At 37.8% G+C, this 15,975-nt stretch overlaps 1 protein-coding gene across 3 annotated transcripts in view; it reads left to right on the top strand.

Moving 5' to 3' along the window:
* Nucleotides 1-12,130, top strand: part of ncalda (neurocalcin delta a) — a 29,647-nt gene extending 17,517 nt beyond the window's left edge. Inside the window, exons 2-5 of one of the 3 annotated variants that reach the window (XM_086078430.1) lie at nt 218-624; nt 6,216-6,321; nt 11,725-11,844; nt 11,933-12,130. In XM_086078430.1, coding sequence (XP_085934556.1) covers nt 247-624; nt 6,216-6,321; nt 11,725-11,822 — 582 coding nt within the window. In that variant the 5' untranslated portion in view covers nt 218-246 and the 3' untranslated portion in view covers nt 11,823-11,844; nt 11,933-12,130. Of the gene's footprint in view, nt 1-214; nt 625-6,215; nt 6,322-11,724; nt 11,845-11,903 lie in introns of all 3 variants that reach the window. The other 2 variants (XM_086078428.1, XM_086078429.1) reach the window with 2 other exon arrangements.
* The last annotated feature ends 3,845 nt before the right edge of the window (nt 12,131-15,975 follow it).

The following is a 15,975-nucleotide window of genomic DNA, read 5'->3' as shown; positions in this document are numbered from 1 at the left end:
CTTAACTTTATTGCATGTCATTCACTCTTTTGGCACACCTTACTTTGCTTACATGGTTGTTTAAAAAAATTGTTTTAAAAGACTTCCCAGTACTGTACTTGAGTCTGCCTCACATAAAACTGGGATCAAGGAAATCACATTTCACATTTCAAACCTCTGTGTTGATATCCTTTGCATCAGAAAATCAGCGCTCTTCATTTTCTCTGTCCTCCAGCAGTGAATCTACTACTTTAAGGACTGCCAGACATGGGGAAGCAAAACAGCAAGCTTCGTCCTGAGGTGATGCAGGACCTGCTGGAGAGCACCGACTTCACCGAGCATGAGATCCAGGAGTGGTACAAAGGCTTCTTGCGGGATTGCCCCAGTGGAAACCTGTCCATGGAGGAGTTTAAGAAGATCTATGGCAACTTCTTCCCTTATGGAGATGCCTCAAAGTTTGCAGAGCATGTCTTTCGCACGTTTGATGCTAATGGCGATGGGACGATAGACTTTCGGGAGTTCATTATTGCTCTAAGTGTGACGTCACGAGGCAAGCTGGAGCAAAAGCTAAAATGGGCCTTTAGTATGTATGACCTGGATGGAAATGGATACATCAGTAAATCTGAGATGCTGGAGATTGTACAGGTAAGTCGTCTCTATGTTGTGTACAAGGGCTAAAATACTGAATTTAGTATTTTCATTTGCATTTCCAGCTCTTATTTCATTATCTATCTAAGACGTAGTTCACCGATACACTAAAAGTAGTAGGGGTGTGCCCAAAAATCAATTCTCATAAGAATCAAGATTCTCTTTTAGTACGATTCAGAATCTATTTTAAATGTCCTAAAATCGATTTTATTTCAAATCGAATCGCACACCCAAAAATCTGAATCGAATCGAATCGTGAGACATTCAAAGATTCCCACCCCTAAAAAGTAGCATCAGTAATAGTAAACCACAGTGCAGTATCTATAATAAAACAGTTTTTACATTAGGAAAAACAATGCTGATGATAAAAGACGACGGTTTTGCACCAAGATGCTAAGAGGCTATTTTATATCTGTGGAAGTGCATTTGATTAATACACTACAAGCAAGCATTTATTTGGCTAGGATAAATCACATGGTTATCCTGCCATGATGAGGCAAATGTCTTCCATTTTGTCATAAATTTAAGTAACCAAATATGGGCTCTTGTCTTATAAACCGATTCCATATGGGGTTAGAAAAGCAATTATAATTGCTCAAATAATACTGAAGGTAAATGTTCAGGGATGTTCAAAATTTTCCAAGTTTCCCTCTAGACTGGCTTGTGGGTCCAAAGAGGAATGATTGGCAAAGTACAGTACTGACTCGTTCACATTCCTGGATTGTTACAAGGTGTTTCATTATTATTTTTTAATACGGAAACTTAAGAAAGTAGTGTTCCACTCACCTTTGATTAAGAAAGCGAAGGAAAGGAGAGAGCTTGAATGTCATTTCCTGCACTTGAGCTCCAAATGTAAACACCGTCACATGCGAGAGTCCTCCCCGAAAGCATATTAAACACACTGTAACAGCAGCTAAGTGACCCACTTTGGCTTCATATTAAGTCAAGAGACACAAGGGGCTTTATTATTGTGCCATGTGCAAATCTAGAGTGAGATGTGTAATTTTTTGCAGGGGCAGGCTAGACAGGGTTTTGGTGTTTTTGCAGATGCATATGCCATGGCGCAGCTAGAAACTGAAACTGAAAGAATGTACATTTTATTTGTACTTGAGCCACCGACAATATCATGCCTTATATATACAGGGCAAAGTTTCAATGTTAAATTTGTCTCCCTATACCACAGTGACAGGAAAATGTCATGCATATCTCTCGTTTTCCCAAAAATCTTCATCTCTGGCACCTCACAGACATTAATTAAATAGAAACAGAGGTTATGATGATTATGTTGTTTATGTTAGTTTGTTGTCGGTTTAGTTTTCCCATCCCGCTCCCGCTTTTGCTACCACCTTTATTAGAAATAAAGCAACAAGCAGAATTTTGAAATACAAAGAACCTCATCTGAAAAAAATATTCCCAGCATATTGACTTTAATTAGATTAGGATCGATCATTACATTGATTAAATGATTATTATTATTATTATTATTAGCTAAAATGTGACAGCTAAAATGTTGCACTGTCCCCCAATTTTTGCACAGATTTGAGTCAAACTTTGGATGCGTCATTAATTGAGCAGGATTTATGGTTCAGCAAGTACACATTCTAAAGGTCTTTTTTTTTGTATCAAAACTGCAGTAACTTGCTGAGCCTTGTGACAAAGGAACTACATTATATATGGCTATTTACAGTTCTTTCCAGTTGTGACGCTATTAATTAATTAGCCTTAATTCAATTAACCATTAGCAAAAATATTTACATTCTTGCCTAGTTAAATAAGGCAGTGACAGTGACGGTGCCCTTTTACTCGCCCATTTTGGACCCCATTACCATCTGGCGCATGCAAGTTAATGACAAGATGAAAGGTATACATACAAGAAACCAAACCTCATGATGATTATGCATTGTCGTTTCATTTATTTTACATTGAAAGAAGCATGATTAATGGCAAATGTATTCACTCAATTTTGACCAGTTTACCATAAACTTTTAAACTTTTATTGCTGTCATCTCAAAACATGATGTTAATTATCCAAATACAATTGCCACAGCGCTATTATGACTTGACCACTATAAAGATCAGGCTCATTTGTGAGAAATTCATTCATTCTCATTGACCTTTTAAGTTTGTGTTAAAGGCGGGGATAGGAAACCTAAGCACAATTCCCGTGTGACCTATGAAAAGGAAGATGTGATACTTTTGTTAAGTCAGAGTATTTTTGTGCACAAGCCCTTTGCATCTTATTTGTGTGCATGTAATAATTCTAGTTACACTTGTATAAATGAAAACTAGTTGGGGTTTTTTTTTACTAGTAGTCTTGAAAGCTCCTGATAAACATTCGCCTGTTTCAAAGCCACTGACTGTGAAGAAAAGAGATTTTTTTTTTAAAACTACAAATATCCTTGCAGAAAAAAGTGAGGTGAAATCTCCTCATAGATTGGTCTACAGATACAGTATGTTGTATGAATCCCTTGGCACTTCAGGTGTTGTTCTTGGAACCCATCTTAAACGTTAGTAGTGCCAGTCTTCCATTTAAGCTGCGTCACTGGGCCAGTGCGCTACCTAGTAGCCACCCAAAACAGCTTAAAACAAATAGCACATAGCGTACGGAGTAACAGGAAAACTCGAACATATGTGCTAAAATCAATGGTACCCCTATCTTCACTGAGAAAAAATGATTAAGAAAACATTTATGTTCTTGTTTTATTTTTTATGCAGACCAGGGTAATGAGTCTGCTTTCATGCTGTTAAGATGTTGAACGCTGAGGTTTTTGGACAATTTTAAGCTTAACAACGGCTCTAAATGATTTATCAATTGTCAAAATAGCTGTTGATTAATTTGGTGATCACGATTAGTAATTAGGCGATTCATCGATTAGTTGTGACAACTTTAGTGGAATTAAGTTCAACACCAAATATGGCTTGTGGTTTGTGTTCCATACCATACCTTTATGAACTGTAATTCTTGGTGAAAACAAGATAGAAAATGGAGACGGCACAAAAGAAGTAGCAGCTGAATACAAATAAGACTCCACACAGCCTCGGGGGCGAGAGGAGAGCTGAGCTGAAAAGATGCATTTGATGGCAGAATGTTATATGAGCCCAAATAACATCCAATTAGGTCAAGCCACTGAGATCTTGGACTAGCGTGGCCAAAGATGGTTTGTTTTTCTGGAAAAGCACGACAGTCTGATATTTTATGAGTTTACTAATCACTACTATGACAGCCATGGTGTAAAAACCTCTGGCTGGAATTTAATGGGGTATACACTGATACATTTCTCAATAGTGACTCTGGCATCGCAGCGCTTGATGTAACCGAGCACATCGGAAGCGTATTCGTGTCAGTCTTGCGAAGCAGTCTTGGTGGCAAGCGTTCATTCCTCAGGCCATGTTTTTAGTCTTTATGACCGGAAAATCTTTTTCTTATAAAAGGTAGGTCCATGCCAGGATTACTTGTAATGATCTATTGCCAGATTTGTCATTCAGACTATGTATGACGATGTAGCAGGCTAAAAAAAGTGTTAGCTTAATCACTAGATGGACGATGCAAAGCAGTTACCATGACAACAATAAACACACAGGAAAGGTAAGTAGGTCTGCTTTAACATTCCAAGTCAGGGGAACCTTGACTTAGTCTTAGTGTTTGTACATTATTTGTTGTTAATATAAATGTTTCTGTCACGGAGGTTATGTTGTGTGGCCGGCTAGCTCAATAGCATGACTGGGTGCAGCCAAGACTGAAGTACCGGACAAAATTGTTGTTCCGGTGAGCGGCAGCGCAGTTGTGAAGAGTAAGGGAGCTCAGTACACATCTTTACAGTACAAAATGTGTCTTCTTTTGACAGAAAATTAGTTGGAAGTGAATCAGTAGTGCTTCTGATGGTTGCAGTCAGATTGAACTCCATTTTGCTTCAGTTACTCCAAGTAAAATGAATCAATAATCATTTCCTCACCGTCGACAGCATTCTTTCATATGTACATCTCTTCTTCTTACATTATGAGGCAACCTCTGCCATCTTTGATCAGACCCACGCTTTCAACCAGCACGTCATACACATCCTAATTTATTTCAGCTGCTGAAACTGTTATGTTCCGTCTTAGTTATGTATGTTTTTTTTCCCCTGCAAGCTTTTCATATGATTGGTTAGTGGCCCATAAGTGGGGCAGCTGAGCACGGGGGTGCACACCTGTGGGCAATTGGCAATTAGTTCCTTGTTTTAAGGCTCCCCCAGCATACCAGCAGGTTGCTGGATCATTTCTCTGTTTGCAGTCCGCATTCTGGTTTTTGTCTTCTTGGGTTGCAGTCCGGTCCTCCCATTTGTGGCAGTGAGATAGTTTTATCTAGCATTATTCATGATTTGATTGTACTTTGTAATTTATGCTCCTCCCCAATTGGTAGCACTTTTTGTTCTTTTGTACTTTGCAGTTTTGTTTGCCCCTTTAGTTTTTTTTGTAATAAAGACTATTTTAGTTTTCAGACGCTCTGTTGCTGCTTGGGGGTCCAAGTCAGTAAAAACCATAACAGAAACTCATTCATTTGTGCTTTCTATCATTGTCACAATACCACAATTCTAACTCTGATACTATACTTTTATAAATGTTTAGACAGGCACAAACTTTAAAAATTGAGTAAAAGCAGTGGCCTCGTCAATGGCGGAACATGGAATTGTACATTTGACCTTTTTTAGTTTTTCTTGGCACTCTGTGTAGCTCAGAATTACAGCTACGCGTATGCCTCTGACTGGATAAATACCGAAACAAGTTGTTTACAACAGATGATGAAAATGTGCTGCCGTTCAGTTCTTTTGTGACCCAGAAGATGAGCTGCCCTGACACTTTGTAATAGGAAGCATAACCATCACCTATTTAAAGCACTGTAATCACAATCAGCCCTCTTCTGTTCACATGTCAGTTCTCGTTCTCCTCAAGGCCGCCTCCTTATTAGAGACAGCAAGAGTGCATCAAACAACCGCGGCTAGTTTGGTGTGTGCGTGCGCGTGTGGGTACTCTGCGTATTATCAGCAATTATCTTGAGGTAGAGGAAAACATCTTTTGTGTAAGGGCTGTCCATTTTGTATACAAATGACATATATTGCAGACACTGATTAGCAGTGACCTCAGCCATCTTTTGTGAGATAAACAAGAAAGCTGACACATGCTGCACAGACAGGTGCTTCGCAAATCTACAAGTATAGAGAAGTTGATTTCGGTAGTTCGATTCAAAAAGCAAAGCACATACTGTATGTAAAGTATATATAGAGAGAGGGATATTAAAACACATTCCTACCTAATAAAAAAGCAAAAATATTTTGTGATTTGTTCCTTTAAGTGATTTTTTTTCTTAATCTTGCTTGAAGTCAGCTGAGTGACTCCTGCTCTGTGTATGAATGGGATCAGTTTGGTTGAGAGTACTGTGTAAACGAATGCTATGAGAGAAAAGAATGTAATCCCAAAAAGTTGAATGGTTGCTAAAAGTTTCATTTGTGTTGTAAATTGCTTATTTAGTATAAACAAGCAAACTGTTTACTTTGGTCAAAGTGATTTGGGAAAATTAATGACCACCCAGTCGTGTGTTTGCCTTCATGCAGGCTATTTATAAGATGGTGTCCTCTGTGATGAAGATGCCTGAGGATGAGTCAACGCCTGAGAAAAGGACGGAGAAGATCTTCAGGCAAATGGACACCAACAGAGATGGTAAAATTGCTTTATTTGCTGCTTTTTTAAGGAGACAAAGTTCCCAGGTGTTGACATGCTTTCATCAAAATTAAATACCTCCAAAGATCAAGTATCAAGCCACAAAAAAAGCAACTGTGAAGCGAATTCCCCAAAAGGCAGAGAAAGCAATTCATCACGAGCTGCCAAATTAGACCTGTTAATTAAGTCAGTGTATGTGATGCATGCAAAATGTGCCTAATTATGCACAGTTGTGTATAATTACACAATTATTTAAATATGGTCTAATTTAATGTTACCTTTTCTTCTTTTTTTTTTATCACTGTGGTATTGTTTAGGCATGCGCATGTAGTACATTATGGTTGGGCGGTATTCAACTTTTTTGACACCATTTTATCTTCTTATTACACCGCAGTGTACAGTAACACCGTCACTTATGTTAGACTTATTATGTAGCTTGCGCCGACCACCGCAAATCTGTTTAGTTAATGGTCGCTAATTGCGCCAACGTCAGCAAACGAATTCCAGTTGGCTTCGTAACATAATATGAAGTATTGCAGCGCTGTACAAATATGCGGATTATTGCGAATTTATTTTTATTTTTTTACTCAAATTTAGAAAATACTAATCAGTAAACTTGTACATGCACACTGTAAGATTTGTTTGAAAATGTATTTATTTATCTGAAAATTCTGGCTTATAACTGAGCCACTGCATTTAACAAACAGGTTGCAGTCTGTTTCATGTTTGAACATCACTAAAATAAAATATTAAGGCTTAATGTTCCATTAATAGAACATTCCTCCATGCTTAATGTGTGAATCCTAACCCTAAGTAAGACATTGTGTTGAATATTCCCATAAAAAAATGGATGTTTAAAAATCGATTCGTCCACATATCGAATCGATTCGAGAATTGCGCGCTGAATCTATTTTTTCTAACACCCCTACTACCCAATATGTAGCTTACAAAAACAGTCTCACGTTGCCTTTGTGTAACCTGGAAACCAGACTCATCTGTTGCATTCAAGCGCTTTACCAAACAGACAGTGAAAAGATCCAGTTAGCAAAAGGCCAACAGTAGTTAAGACACGGACGTGTATATATGAAATATATAATATTCATATGTAAGTCCGAGTAAACAGTGTAGCGGTGGGCGAATATGGAGTAAATTCAACATGGCTACACGAAGAGAGACAGTAGTGAATGACTTGCGTTGTTGTTGCGGTAAAAACGTGATGATTCGTGTGATGATAATCTTCCGGCGCCAAAGAGTGATGTTGCTCACAAAGAATACGTCAGCAAATAAACTCATTTGCACGGTTCGTTTTGAGCCGGGCTGAAATCGCTTTCAACGGCCGAGAGACCAGACCAACTTTCTTTCGTTCAAGAAAGTGGCTGTGGCTTGCCAGGCTAGCCTTCACGGAAATCATAGAACCCGTGAACCACATACCTGTACATACATGGATTGCTATGCTAGTTCCGAGGGAACAAAAATCAAACTCGACCTAAATAGTAAATGGCAAAGACTTGCACGTATATAGCACTTTATCCACACCATACGATATCCAAAGACTTTTACAAAGCTCGACATTCAATGATTTGAAAACGTATTCAGACGCATTGCTGCCACCGTTTTTCAGCTTTGGACAAGTTGTGAAGTAGAATCTCGTTTTGCATTGTGGCCAACGGTAGAATTTGGGTTGGTTATTGTTGCACACTTTGGTGCTGTGAAATAGTGGTAAAAGAGTCCTCGCGGGGGTTAACATGCTACTTGGTACACTAGCTAGCTGTGGAAACGATAGATCAATTAGCAATAGAGCAAGCCGTGCATTAGAATGAATTCTTTAGCCATTTAGATGCGGATCGGTTTGCTACAAATATCAGACATGCGGCTATCTGTCATTTTTTAATCAGGGCTTTAACATAGAGACCTTCTGGGGACTCCCCACTCGGAGTGAAGGCTCTACGTGTAGATGACGTTGTCAATGCTGACGGCCGTGTGTGTTTTGTTTGAGGTTAAAAGCATCATCCAACGTTTTGACTCAGAAATACGCAGTAGATAAATACAGGATGTATACACATGAACTCCTTCTCATTCTACACCTCTGGGCTTCTGTTAATGTGTGGTGGTGATATGAAGGAGTAAAATAAATATCATTAAAAACCTGAATTATATCACTTGAAAAGGAAAATCGATTCAATATCAATTATTTGATTAGATTTTTATTTTTATTTTATTTTTAAATTTTTAAATTTAAAAAAAAAAAGTTTTTTTTTTTTACCCAGCCCTACTACTATATAGTGGTTTTGTACTATGCAATGAGTTGCATTGGTACTTAACCAGTTGATATATGAAGGAGTAAAATAAATTTAAAAAATATCATTAAAAACCTGAATTATATCACTTGAAAAGGAAAATCGATTCAATATCGATTATTTGATTTAATTTAATTGTATTTAATTATTTTTTACCCAGCCCTACTACTATATAGTGGTTTTGTACTATGCAATGAGGTGCATTGGTACTTAACCAGTTGATATATGAAGGAGTAAAATAAATAAATAAAATTATTAATTATTATTATTTATTTATTTTTATTATATCACTTGAACCATATATTGTAAATCCAACCTTACAGTTGAATTTAGGCGGAATGAAAAGCATGTACAGAATTTTGAAGTGCATGTGTGTCACTGCCAGCCGGTTTGCCGGCCGTCAGCTGCCTGCCTTTTCGAGCTATACTCCAACTGGAAGCTTTGACAATTGAATTCACACAGACCTGATATCGATGTAACTTGCACACACTTCAGTCTAGCATTCACGCACTGTACTATTGATGTGCCTGGACCTTTTTGATCGTGGGGTGGGACGATACGGGTAACTCACAATTCGATACTGGGACGATATTTGGCCCACGATAATGATAATATCACGTTACACGATATCTACGATATTCAATATATTTTTCTCAGCGATATATCACGATATTCAGTATGTGAGTGACAGTAGTGTCAGTTCTTCGCCACTGCTTCTGCCTACTTTACCACCATTTAGGGGATTAGCGCCCCCACAAACAGGACAGGAAAGATCAAGTACTGACGGTGACAGCAAAGGATCACAAAAGTCACGGTTCGGATTGGATCACGAATTTGAGGCACAGATCGAATCGGGTTTTTTTGGATCACAAAACAAAACAAAACAAGATAAATGTATTTATTTTATAAAACACTTTTGCCCATTAAATAATAATAATAATAAATCAACTCAAAATGTCTAATTTGGTTGTTTAGGATTTAGGGACACAACTTTAAGTGCATTAAGAGGCAGCTACATTCTTATTTTATACCTGGTCCATGTATAAAATAGCATGGTATTAATGGCTTAAAGTTGTTTTCCTAAAATCTAAACGTCAATATTTGACATTTTGAGTTGAATGTTTTTATTTATTGGAAAATATGTTTTATAAAATAAATGAAGACAAAGTTCTATTATCTTTTATTTTTATTTTTATATATATATATATATATATATATATATATATATATATATATATATATATATATATATATAATGAAAAAGACAAAGTGCAATTTAGGGCACATTCCCTTCCTTTAAACGTGGAAAGTGAATTACAAAGTAGCCTAGGCCCAGGATATTGACAAATTAACGAAAGCAAACCAGGTAGGTGTTACTCATTACTGTTGCCAGCCTTTTTTTGCACTTCAGGGCCACCGTACCCGCCAGTCACTAATGCTAACACTAGCTGCTAGCCACTAACGTCGGAGACTTTCGGTGTATCATACAATTAACCAGCGGTTTCTTAGTATCCTAAATTAGCGATTAAATATACTTTCATGATGACATTGTGAAAATGTCGGTAGAAAATATGTAATTTAAATAAAAACTGTGTTGACTTCATATTTGACTCGAATTGAATCCCACTTGAAGCCTAAAGTGGACATTTGTGCTGATAATAGTCATTCAGCCACGCAGACGGTTCATTTATTGCACACGGCAATGACATGACATCATCTTTAGTAGATGTCTCCATGAGATGAAATCAAAAAGCCTTGCTTAATTTCCCGAAGATATTTTTACCTCCTGCCGCATCGCTGCTCTGTAGATATGAGAAGATAAAAAGATAAGCCTGTAAACACAAAATAAGGTTGCAATTATTATGTAATGTGAACGATTATACAAAAAAATCATATTTAACAAAAGATCCGAATTGAGCATTGAAGACCTTCTGTGTGAACCTAACACGGAGAATATTGGGAAACTCACTCTCTACCAAAAGTATTGGAACAGTCTAATTATTTTATTTCTGCTGTAAACTAAAAACATTTGGCTTTAAAATATCAAAAGATGAATATGAGACAAGAGATTAGATTTGATTTCCAAGTACTTAACTGATTCTAGAATAAATGTGGTCTTCACAAGCAAATTCCAAATCTGAATCCGAGCGCAGACATTCAACACTTTGTTTGAATAATCAGAGGTGGGTAGAGTAGCCAAAAAAAATTACTCAAGAGTAGCATTACTTAAAAACAATATTACTCAAGTCAAAGTAAAAAGTAGTTGTTTAAAAAAAAAAATCACTCAAGTACAAGTTAAAAAAGTATTCGCTAAAAAGAATACTCAAGTACTGAGTAACTGCTTGAACATAAAGTCTGATTTTTTTTTTTTTAAATAATGTCATTAGATAGACAAAAACATAAAATGATATGCAAATTCTGGCATCTTCAAATCATTATTTTTAAAAAACAACAACAAAACTTACGCCTCCTCTCCTCTTTGCTCCGTCTCTCCGTGACTTGTTGTGTTCTAACTTCTGCCATGGTGCTAAAGCAGGCAAGTTAATTGTTTGATTGACGCTAATATGCGAAGGTGACGCTCCCTCCAAAAGTGAACAGTGGCGCGTGGGGGGTTTTAGGGTGTTGAACGGCTCTCACATTGAAGAGCCGTTCAAAAGACTCGATTCGTTCGTGAACGCCACATCACTAGTGTCCGCGGAAATGCTCCCACACAGTCAGTCAAGCGGAGCCCTTGCGTGAAAATACGGCAAATCAAATGTATGAATCGGCCAGCGGGTAACGACTCTAGTGTAGCCCAAGATAGCGGAGTATGAGTAGTGTTACTTCTTTACACATCTACTCAAGTAAAAGTAAAAAGTATTGCGTGGTAAAACTACTCTCAGAAGTAAAAAAAAAATCAAAAAGTTACTCAAGTAAATATAACAGAGTAAATGTAACTCGTTACTACCCAGTCAAAAAAAAGCCAAGAGAATAAAAACTGCCCACACTTGGTGAGTGGATTCAAAATATTACAGTACTGAAATTTGCTTTTTAAAAAGCATCACCTGAAAATTCATGCCATAGTCACATGTTAAAACTGACTGTTATAACCCTACTACTGTTTTAGGAAAGCTGTCCCTGGAGGAGTTCATCAAGGGAGCAAAAAGTGACCCCTCCATCGTACGCCTGTTGCAATGTGACCCCAGCAGCGCTGGACAGTTTTAAAGAAGAAGCATCCACTTGACTTGTAAGGCTCACATCAAGCCCATCCAATTTTTCTTTTGATGAAACTATTCTTACTGTCAGTTCTCAGCAGGTCATTGTGTCTCCTTTAGAACTTCTCTGGGTGATGATCCATAATGTCCTTCACCCTCCACTACGGAGAAGACTGATGATGAAGAATGTCAAGCACGTGACGATGAAGACGACAGGCCTTCAGTATACACTGACGACGTCAAAAGCTGCGCACAACTTTCGACCCACTTGCAGTTTTTTCAAATTCCAGGCAAACTCCAACTGCCAGACCTTCGACTGCTTTTGAAAGCCCAGTGATTGCTATCAACACGCTCATAGAGAAGATTTTCCACTAGGTTGTATGTACACTGGTGTTTCCGTATCAGTGTCCTTGCTTGGCTCTTTGTGGACTGCACAAGGGTGTACAATAATGAGAACCACAGCGGCGTTGCGATGAAAATGACAGGAGAATTTAATCTGCAGAGCAGACTTGAGAACACGTATTGTTTGATTTCTTCTTTGCTACATTGTGTGAGAATGTATATTGATGTATATGGTGACTTCCACAAATTAGTGTTTGGTTGCAAAAACCAAAACCAATATGCTCCTATTTGCATTTCCAGCACTTGCAAGCTCTCACAAATGATTTTTTGATCTCTCTACTATTTGATTACAATGTAGGGACATAAAAAAAAAAGAGCAATTTGTAAAGCAGATCCAGCCCTTGATGATTGTAGTATCCGTCATCTTTGTATTCTTGCTTATGTGGAATTTCCAGCATTAAAAAAACAAAACACGACACTTAATTTTAGATGTTTTTAAATGCCGCATGTCAGATGGAATCACTACTCAAAACACATATGCATGAAGCGTATATGCTTGTGTGTAATGGCTGTTGTGTGCAGATGAGTGGCTGAATGGCCAGTCACACATGCAGTTCTTTGCTTCGGTTCTCAAGTACTGTATATTGCCAGGATCAGTACTAACACTAGTCAGTATTATTGAAACCACTGTTTGAGTTCTTTTTTCAAAAGAAGTTGGACCCAGAGTGGCGCCTGGCTCCCTTCGTCATGGAGGAGCCACTTTAGTAAGGCTCGGCTTTGGGTCCTATATTGAAGAACTGCTGTTTTTATTTCATACCATGCAGATTAAAAAAAAACAATTACTCCATAAACTACTGCAATGATAACCCCAATGGGTTGCTTTTGTTGTATTTGTGAGATTTCTTTTTTTTTTTGTCAGGGCTGCATCAGGTGTAACTTTTCTTTAGAATGCAAAAAAAAATGTGGTTAAGTACCAAATTAGCAACAAAAGCAGTATTGTATAAATGTATACTGTATATTTGTGATTTGTTCAATGAAATGTTTGTAGTTGTTGCATTTTTGTAAGTTTTGTATGGTATCCTGTGTTAGATGGATAAAGTTGGAGAAATACAGGATTCTGATTTTGGTCAGCCTTAAAAGTCAAAAATTAAATTTACAATTTAATGTAGTCTCTTGTGTCTGGTCTTATTGTGATTTGGTTTACAGACTTATTCCGGAATCCTTATAGCTGTTTCCCAAATTTTGAGTCAACCAACGCACAATGCAACTATTAAGCATATTTGCTTAAATGTTCAAAATATGTTCAAAAACAACAGGACGCGGACAAAGCAGGCAAGGAAACACTAGTAAAATGCTGCCGTCATCTCATTACTGACGACTTGCTGAAGCGTCAATCAAACAGATGTGCTGAAAGATGTCGGGGGGTTCTAGTGCTGACATCTTTTTTACATACACACCCATTACATAAGTGCCAATGTTGAGTCCAATGAAGGGCCCCTTTAATGGTTGTTGCTGGGTAACAGAAAATCCGTGGCAAAATATCTGGTTTGTATGTACAACCATTCCAGGCTGGTCTCACTCGCCTCCCAGAGAGAAAAATATCATTTATTTGAACTTGTTTCAGCAAAAGTCACATACACATACTGTTTTGATACACGTTTGCTCCCAAAAACTCTGCCAATTACAATTACCTCTAATGTTACATGTGAATACTGGGAAATGCTGCCAAACAAAGACAATTATAATCACAGCGTCGTATAGCTAGCAATTTAAAGCAAGTGCGCCCTCTAGTGTGAACAGCAGCACAATCAGGCGGAACTGCACTGGGCATTAAGATTCTTTATTTCAATGTGAGTAAGCCCAAAAATAAATAGATCATTCATTCAGACCTTTAAAAATGTTACCAATAACCTGTACAATTCAAATCGACAAATTAAACAAGTCAAATAACAATGGTTCAGGTGTGTGCAAACCCGAAATATGTGAGGTGACAGACATTTATTTGGATAATTTGGTCTTTTGGGGAAGAAGTTATCAGACTATGACAATAGTTGGGCCCTTTTGTCAATCTGACAAATAAGCCACTTAACATAGTCAAGTACATAACAATTCTCTTCACTTGACTTAAAGTGTCAATTTAGAGTGAAGAATATGAAGTGAATTTGAAATTTCTAAAAAGGAGAGAATGGTGAATTTTTTGGGGGTTGCTGACAGCACGATTAACTGGTTAAAGAGTTTAAATCTAGGCTCTGACCTTCCTGTGAGGAGTTTGTGTATTCTCTTTGTGGGCATTCTCCCAGAAATTCGACCAAATAAGAATATTATCTGGAATTGGTTGTCTTGACTTTGTTGCCCTATTAATAAAATGTATACCAATGAATAAAAGTTTATCTGGCCAGTATAACTGCTTTAATAGATGTGATGGCACTTTGGAAACAAATGGCAATAATAAATTATCATTTTCTCGGTTGATACTTTGATCAGCTTTATTTTTGCTGAGAGCAAACAAATATGTAGTGATTAACCCAGAGAGCAATCCCTAAGACTCTTCTAAGACTTTGAGTCTTATCAACATATATATATGATTTACGTCTAAAAATAATTTGACGTCATTTCAGTCCTGCCATTTTAACAGATTGTTCAGGTTTCATTTTGTTCCTTGACAGGTTTGTACCGAGCCCCATAAATGACATGGTGGATAAAAATTGTGGTTTCAATCAACGACAAAGTTTCCTGCCCTTGTGTTAGGTTTTGCAGCGTGCAACTCCTCAAGACCAAGGACAATTTTCATCAACTACAAAGTGACAAAGTTCATCTCCACCCGTGCACTTTACGTTTACTAAATGTACTAAATGTTTGGCATTCCCAACCGCTGAGCTGTGAGGGGTCATCAGGTGTGGTAAAAAAAAAAAAAAGTATCCACTTTCATGTAATTGGTCTAAAAATCATTATTTACAATACATTCGTTCAACTTTACCAGTGACATTTAGTGACAGGCAGAACAATGAAATACTCTTCCAGTCGATGGCAGAAACTTTTTTTTTTAACTGAGGGCTATATGTTCATGCCCAGTGCTCATCTGGCACGGGATAGGATCTACATATGCACAGAGGCGGGCTGAAGTAAGTTTTGGTATTTTCGCTGTCCCGTGCAATTGGGTGCCACCAATCGAGGCTCTTCTCATTCCCTTGAAATGCGGCACACAGGAGCTGTACTAGTCCTTGATATGGCGAAAGAATACATTTTTTACCTGTGTCCTGCGGCAGGTCACGTAAAGTACGTTACAAGCAGACATCCACCGGTGGATGATATAAAGTTGACCAAGGAGATCACAGTTCAGTGAAGTGGGCACTTGGAGACCACCTTTGTCCGTGATTGTGGGTACTTGGCCATGTGAGTTCATGCTCCACGGCCAGTGCTGAGTCCTACTTCAAACAGCATCAAATGGAAGAAAAACACGGACATGAGGACAAATTATGTAGGCCTTCTGTATATTTTTTTAAATCAGTAAAATGTGGATCTACACTTGCCCATAACCTCCTTGGGAGCTGTGAAAATATGTTGACTAGGCTGTACGAGGATGGTAATTGAACACACGGGCTATCAATTATTTTGTGTTTGTAACCAGTGACAAAGCAGATGCTGTCACCGTTACAAGCCAATTCATCGTCGTTCTGTGTACCAACATACACTGTTAGCTGATAAGAAAAACCTTGAGCTCATCTTGTGACTGTAATGTAATCGCAGAGGTCAGTGGACAAACAGGTTTGGCAAAGAACTGCAATTTTTTCTTTCACCCTGAAGACAAATACCCTGAAGAA

The sequence above is a fragment of the Leptonotus elevatus genome, chromosome 6 (assembly GCF_054856555.1).
Source record: "Leptonotus elevatus isolate MCC_2025b chromosome 6, RoL_Lele_1.0, whole genome shotgun sequence".
NCBI lineage: Eukaryota > Metazoa > Chordata > Actinopteri > Syngnathiformes > Syngnathidae > Leptonotus > Leptonotus elevatus.
This window is presented reverse-complemented; position numbering and strand designations above follow the sequence as displayed.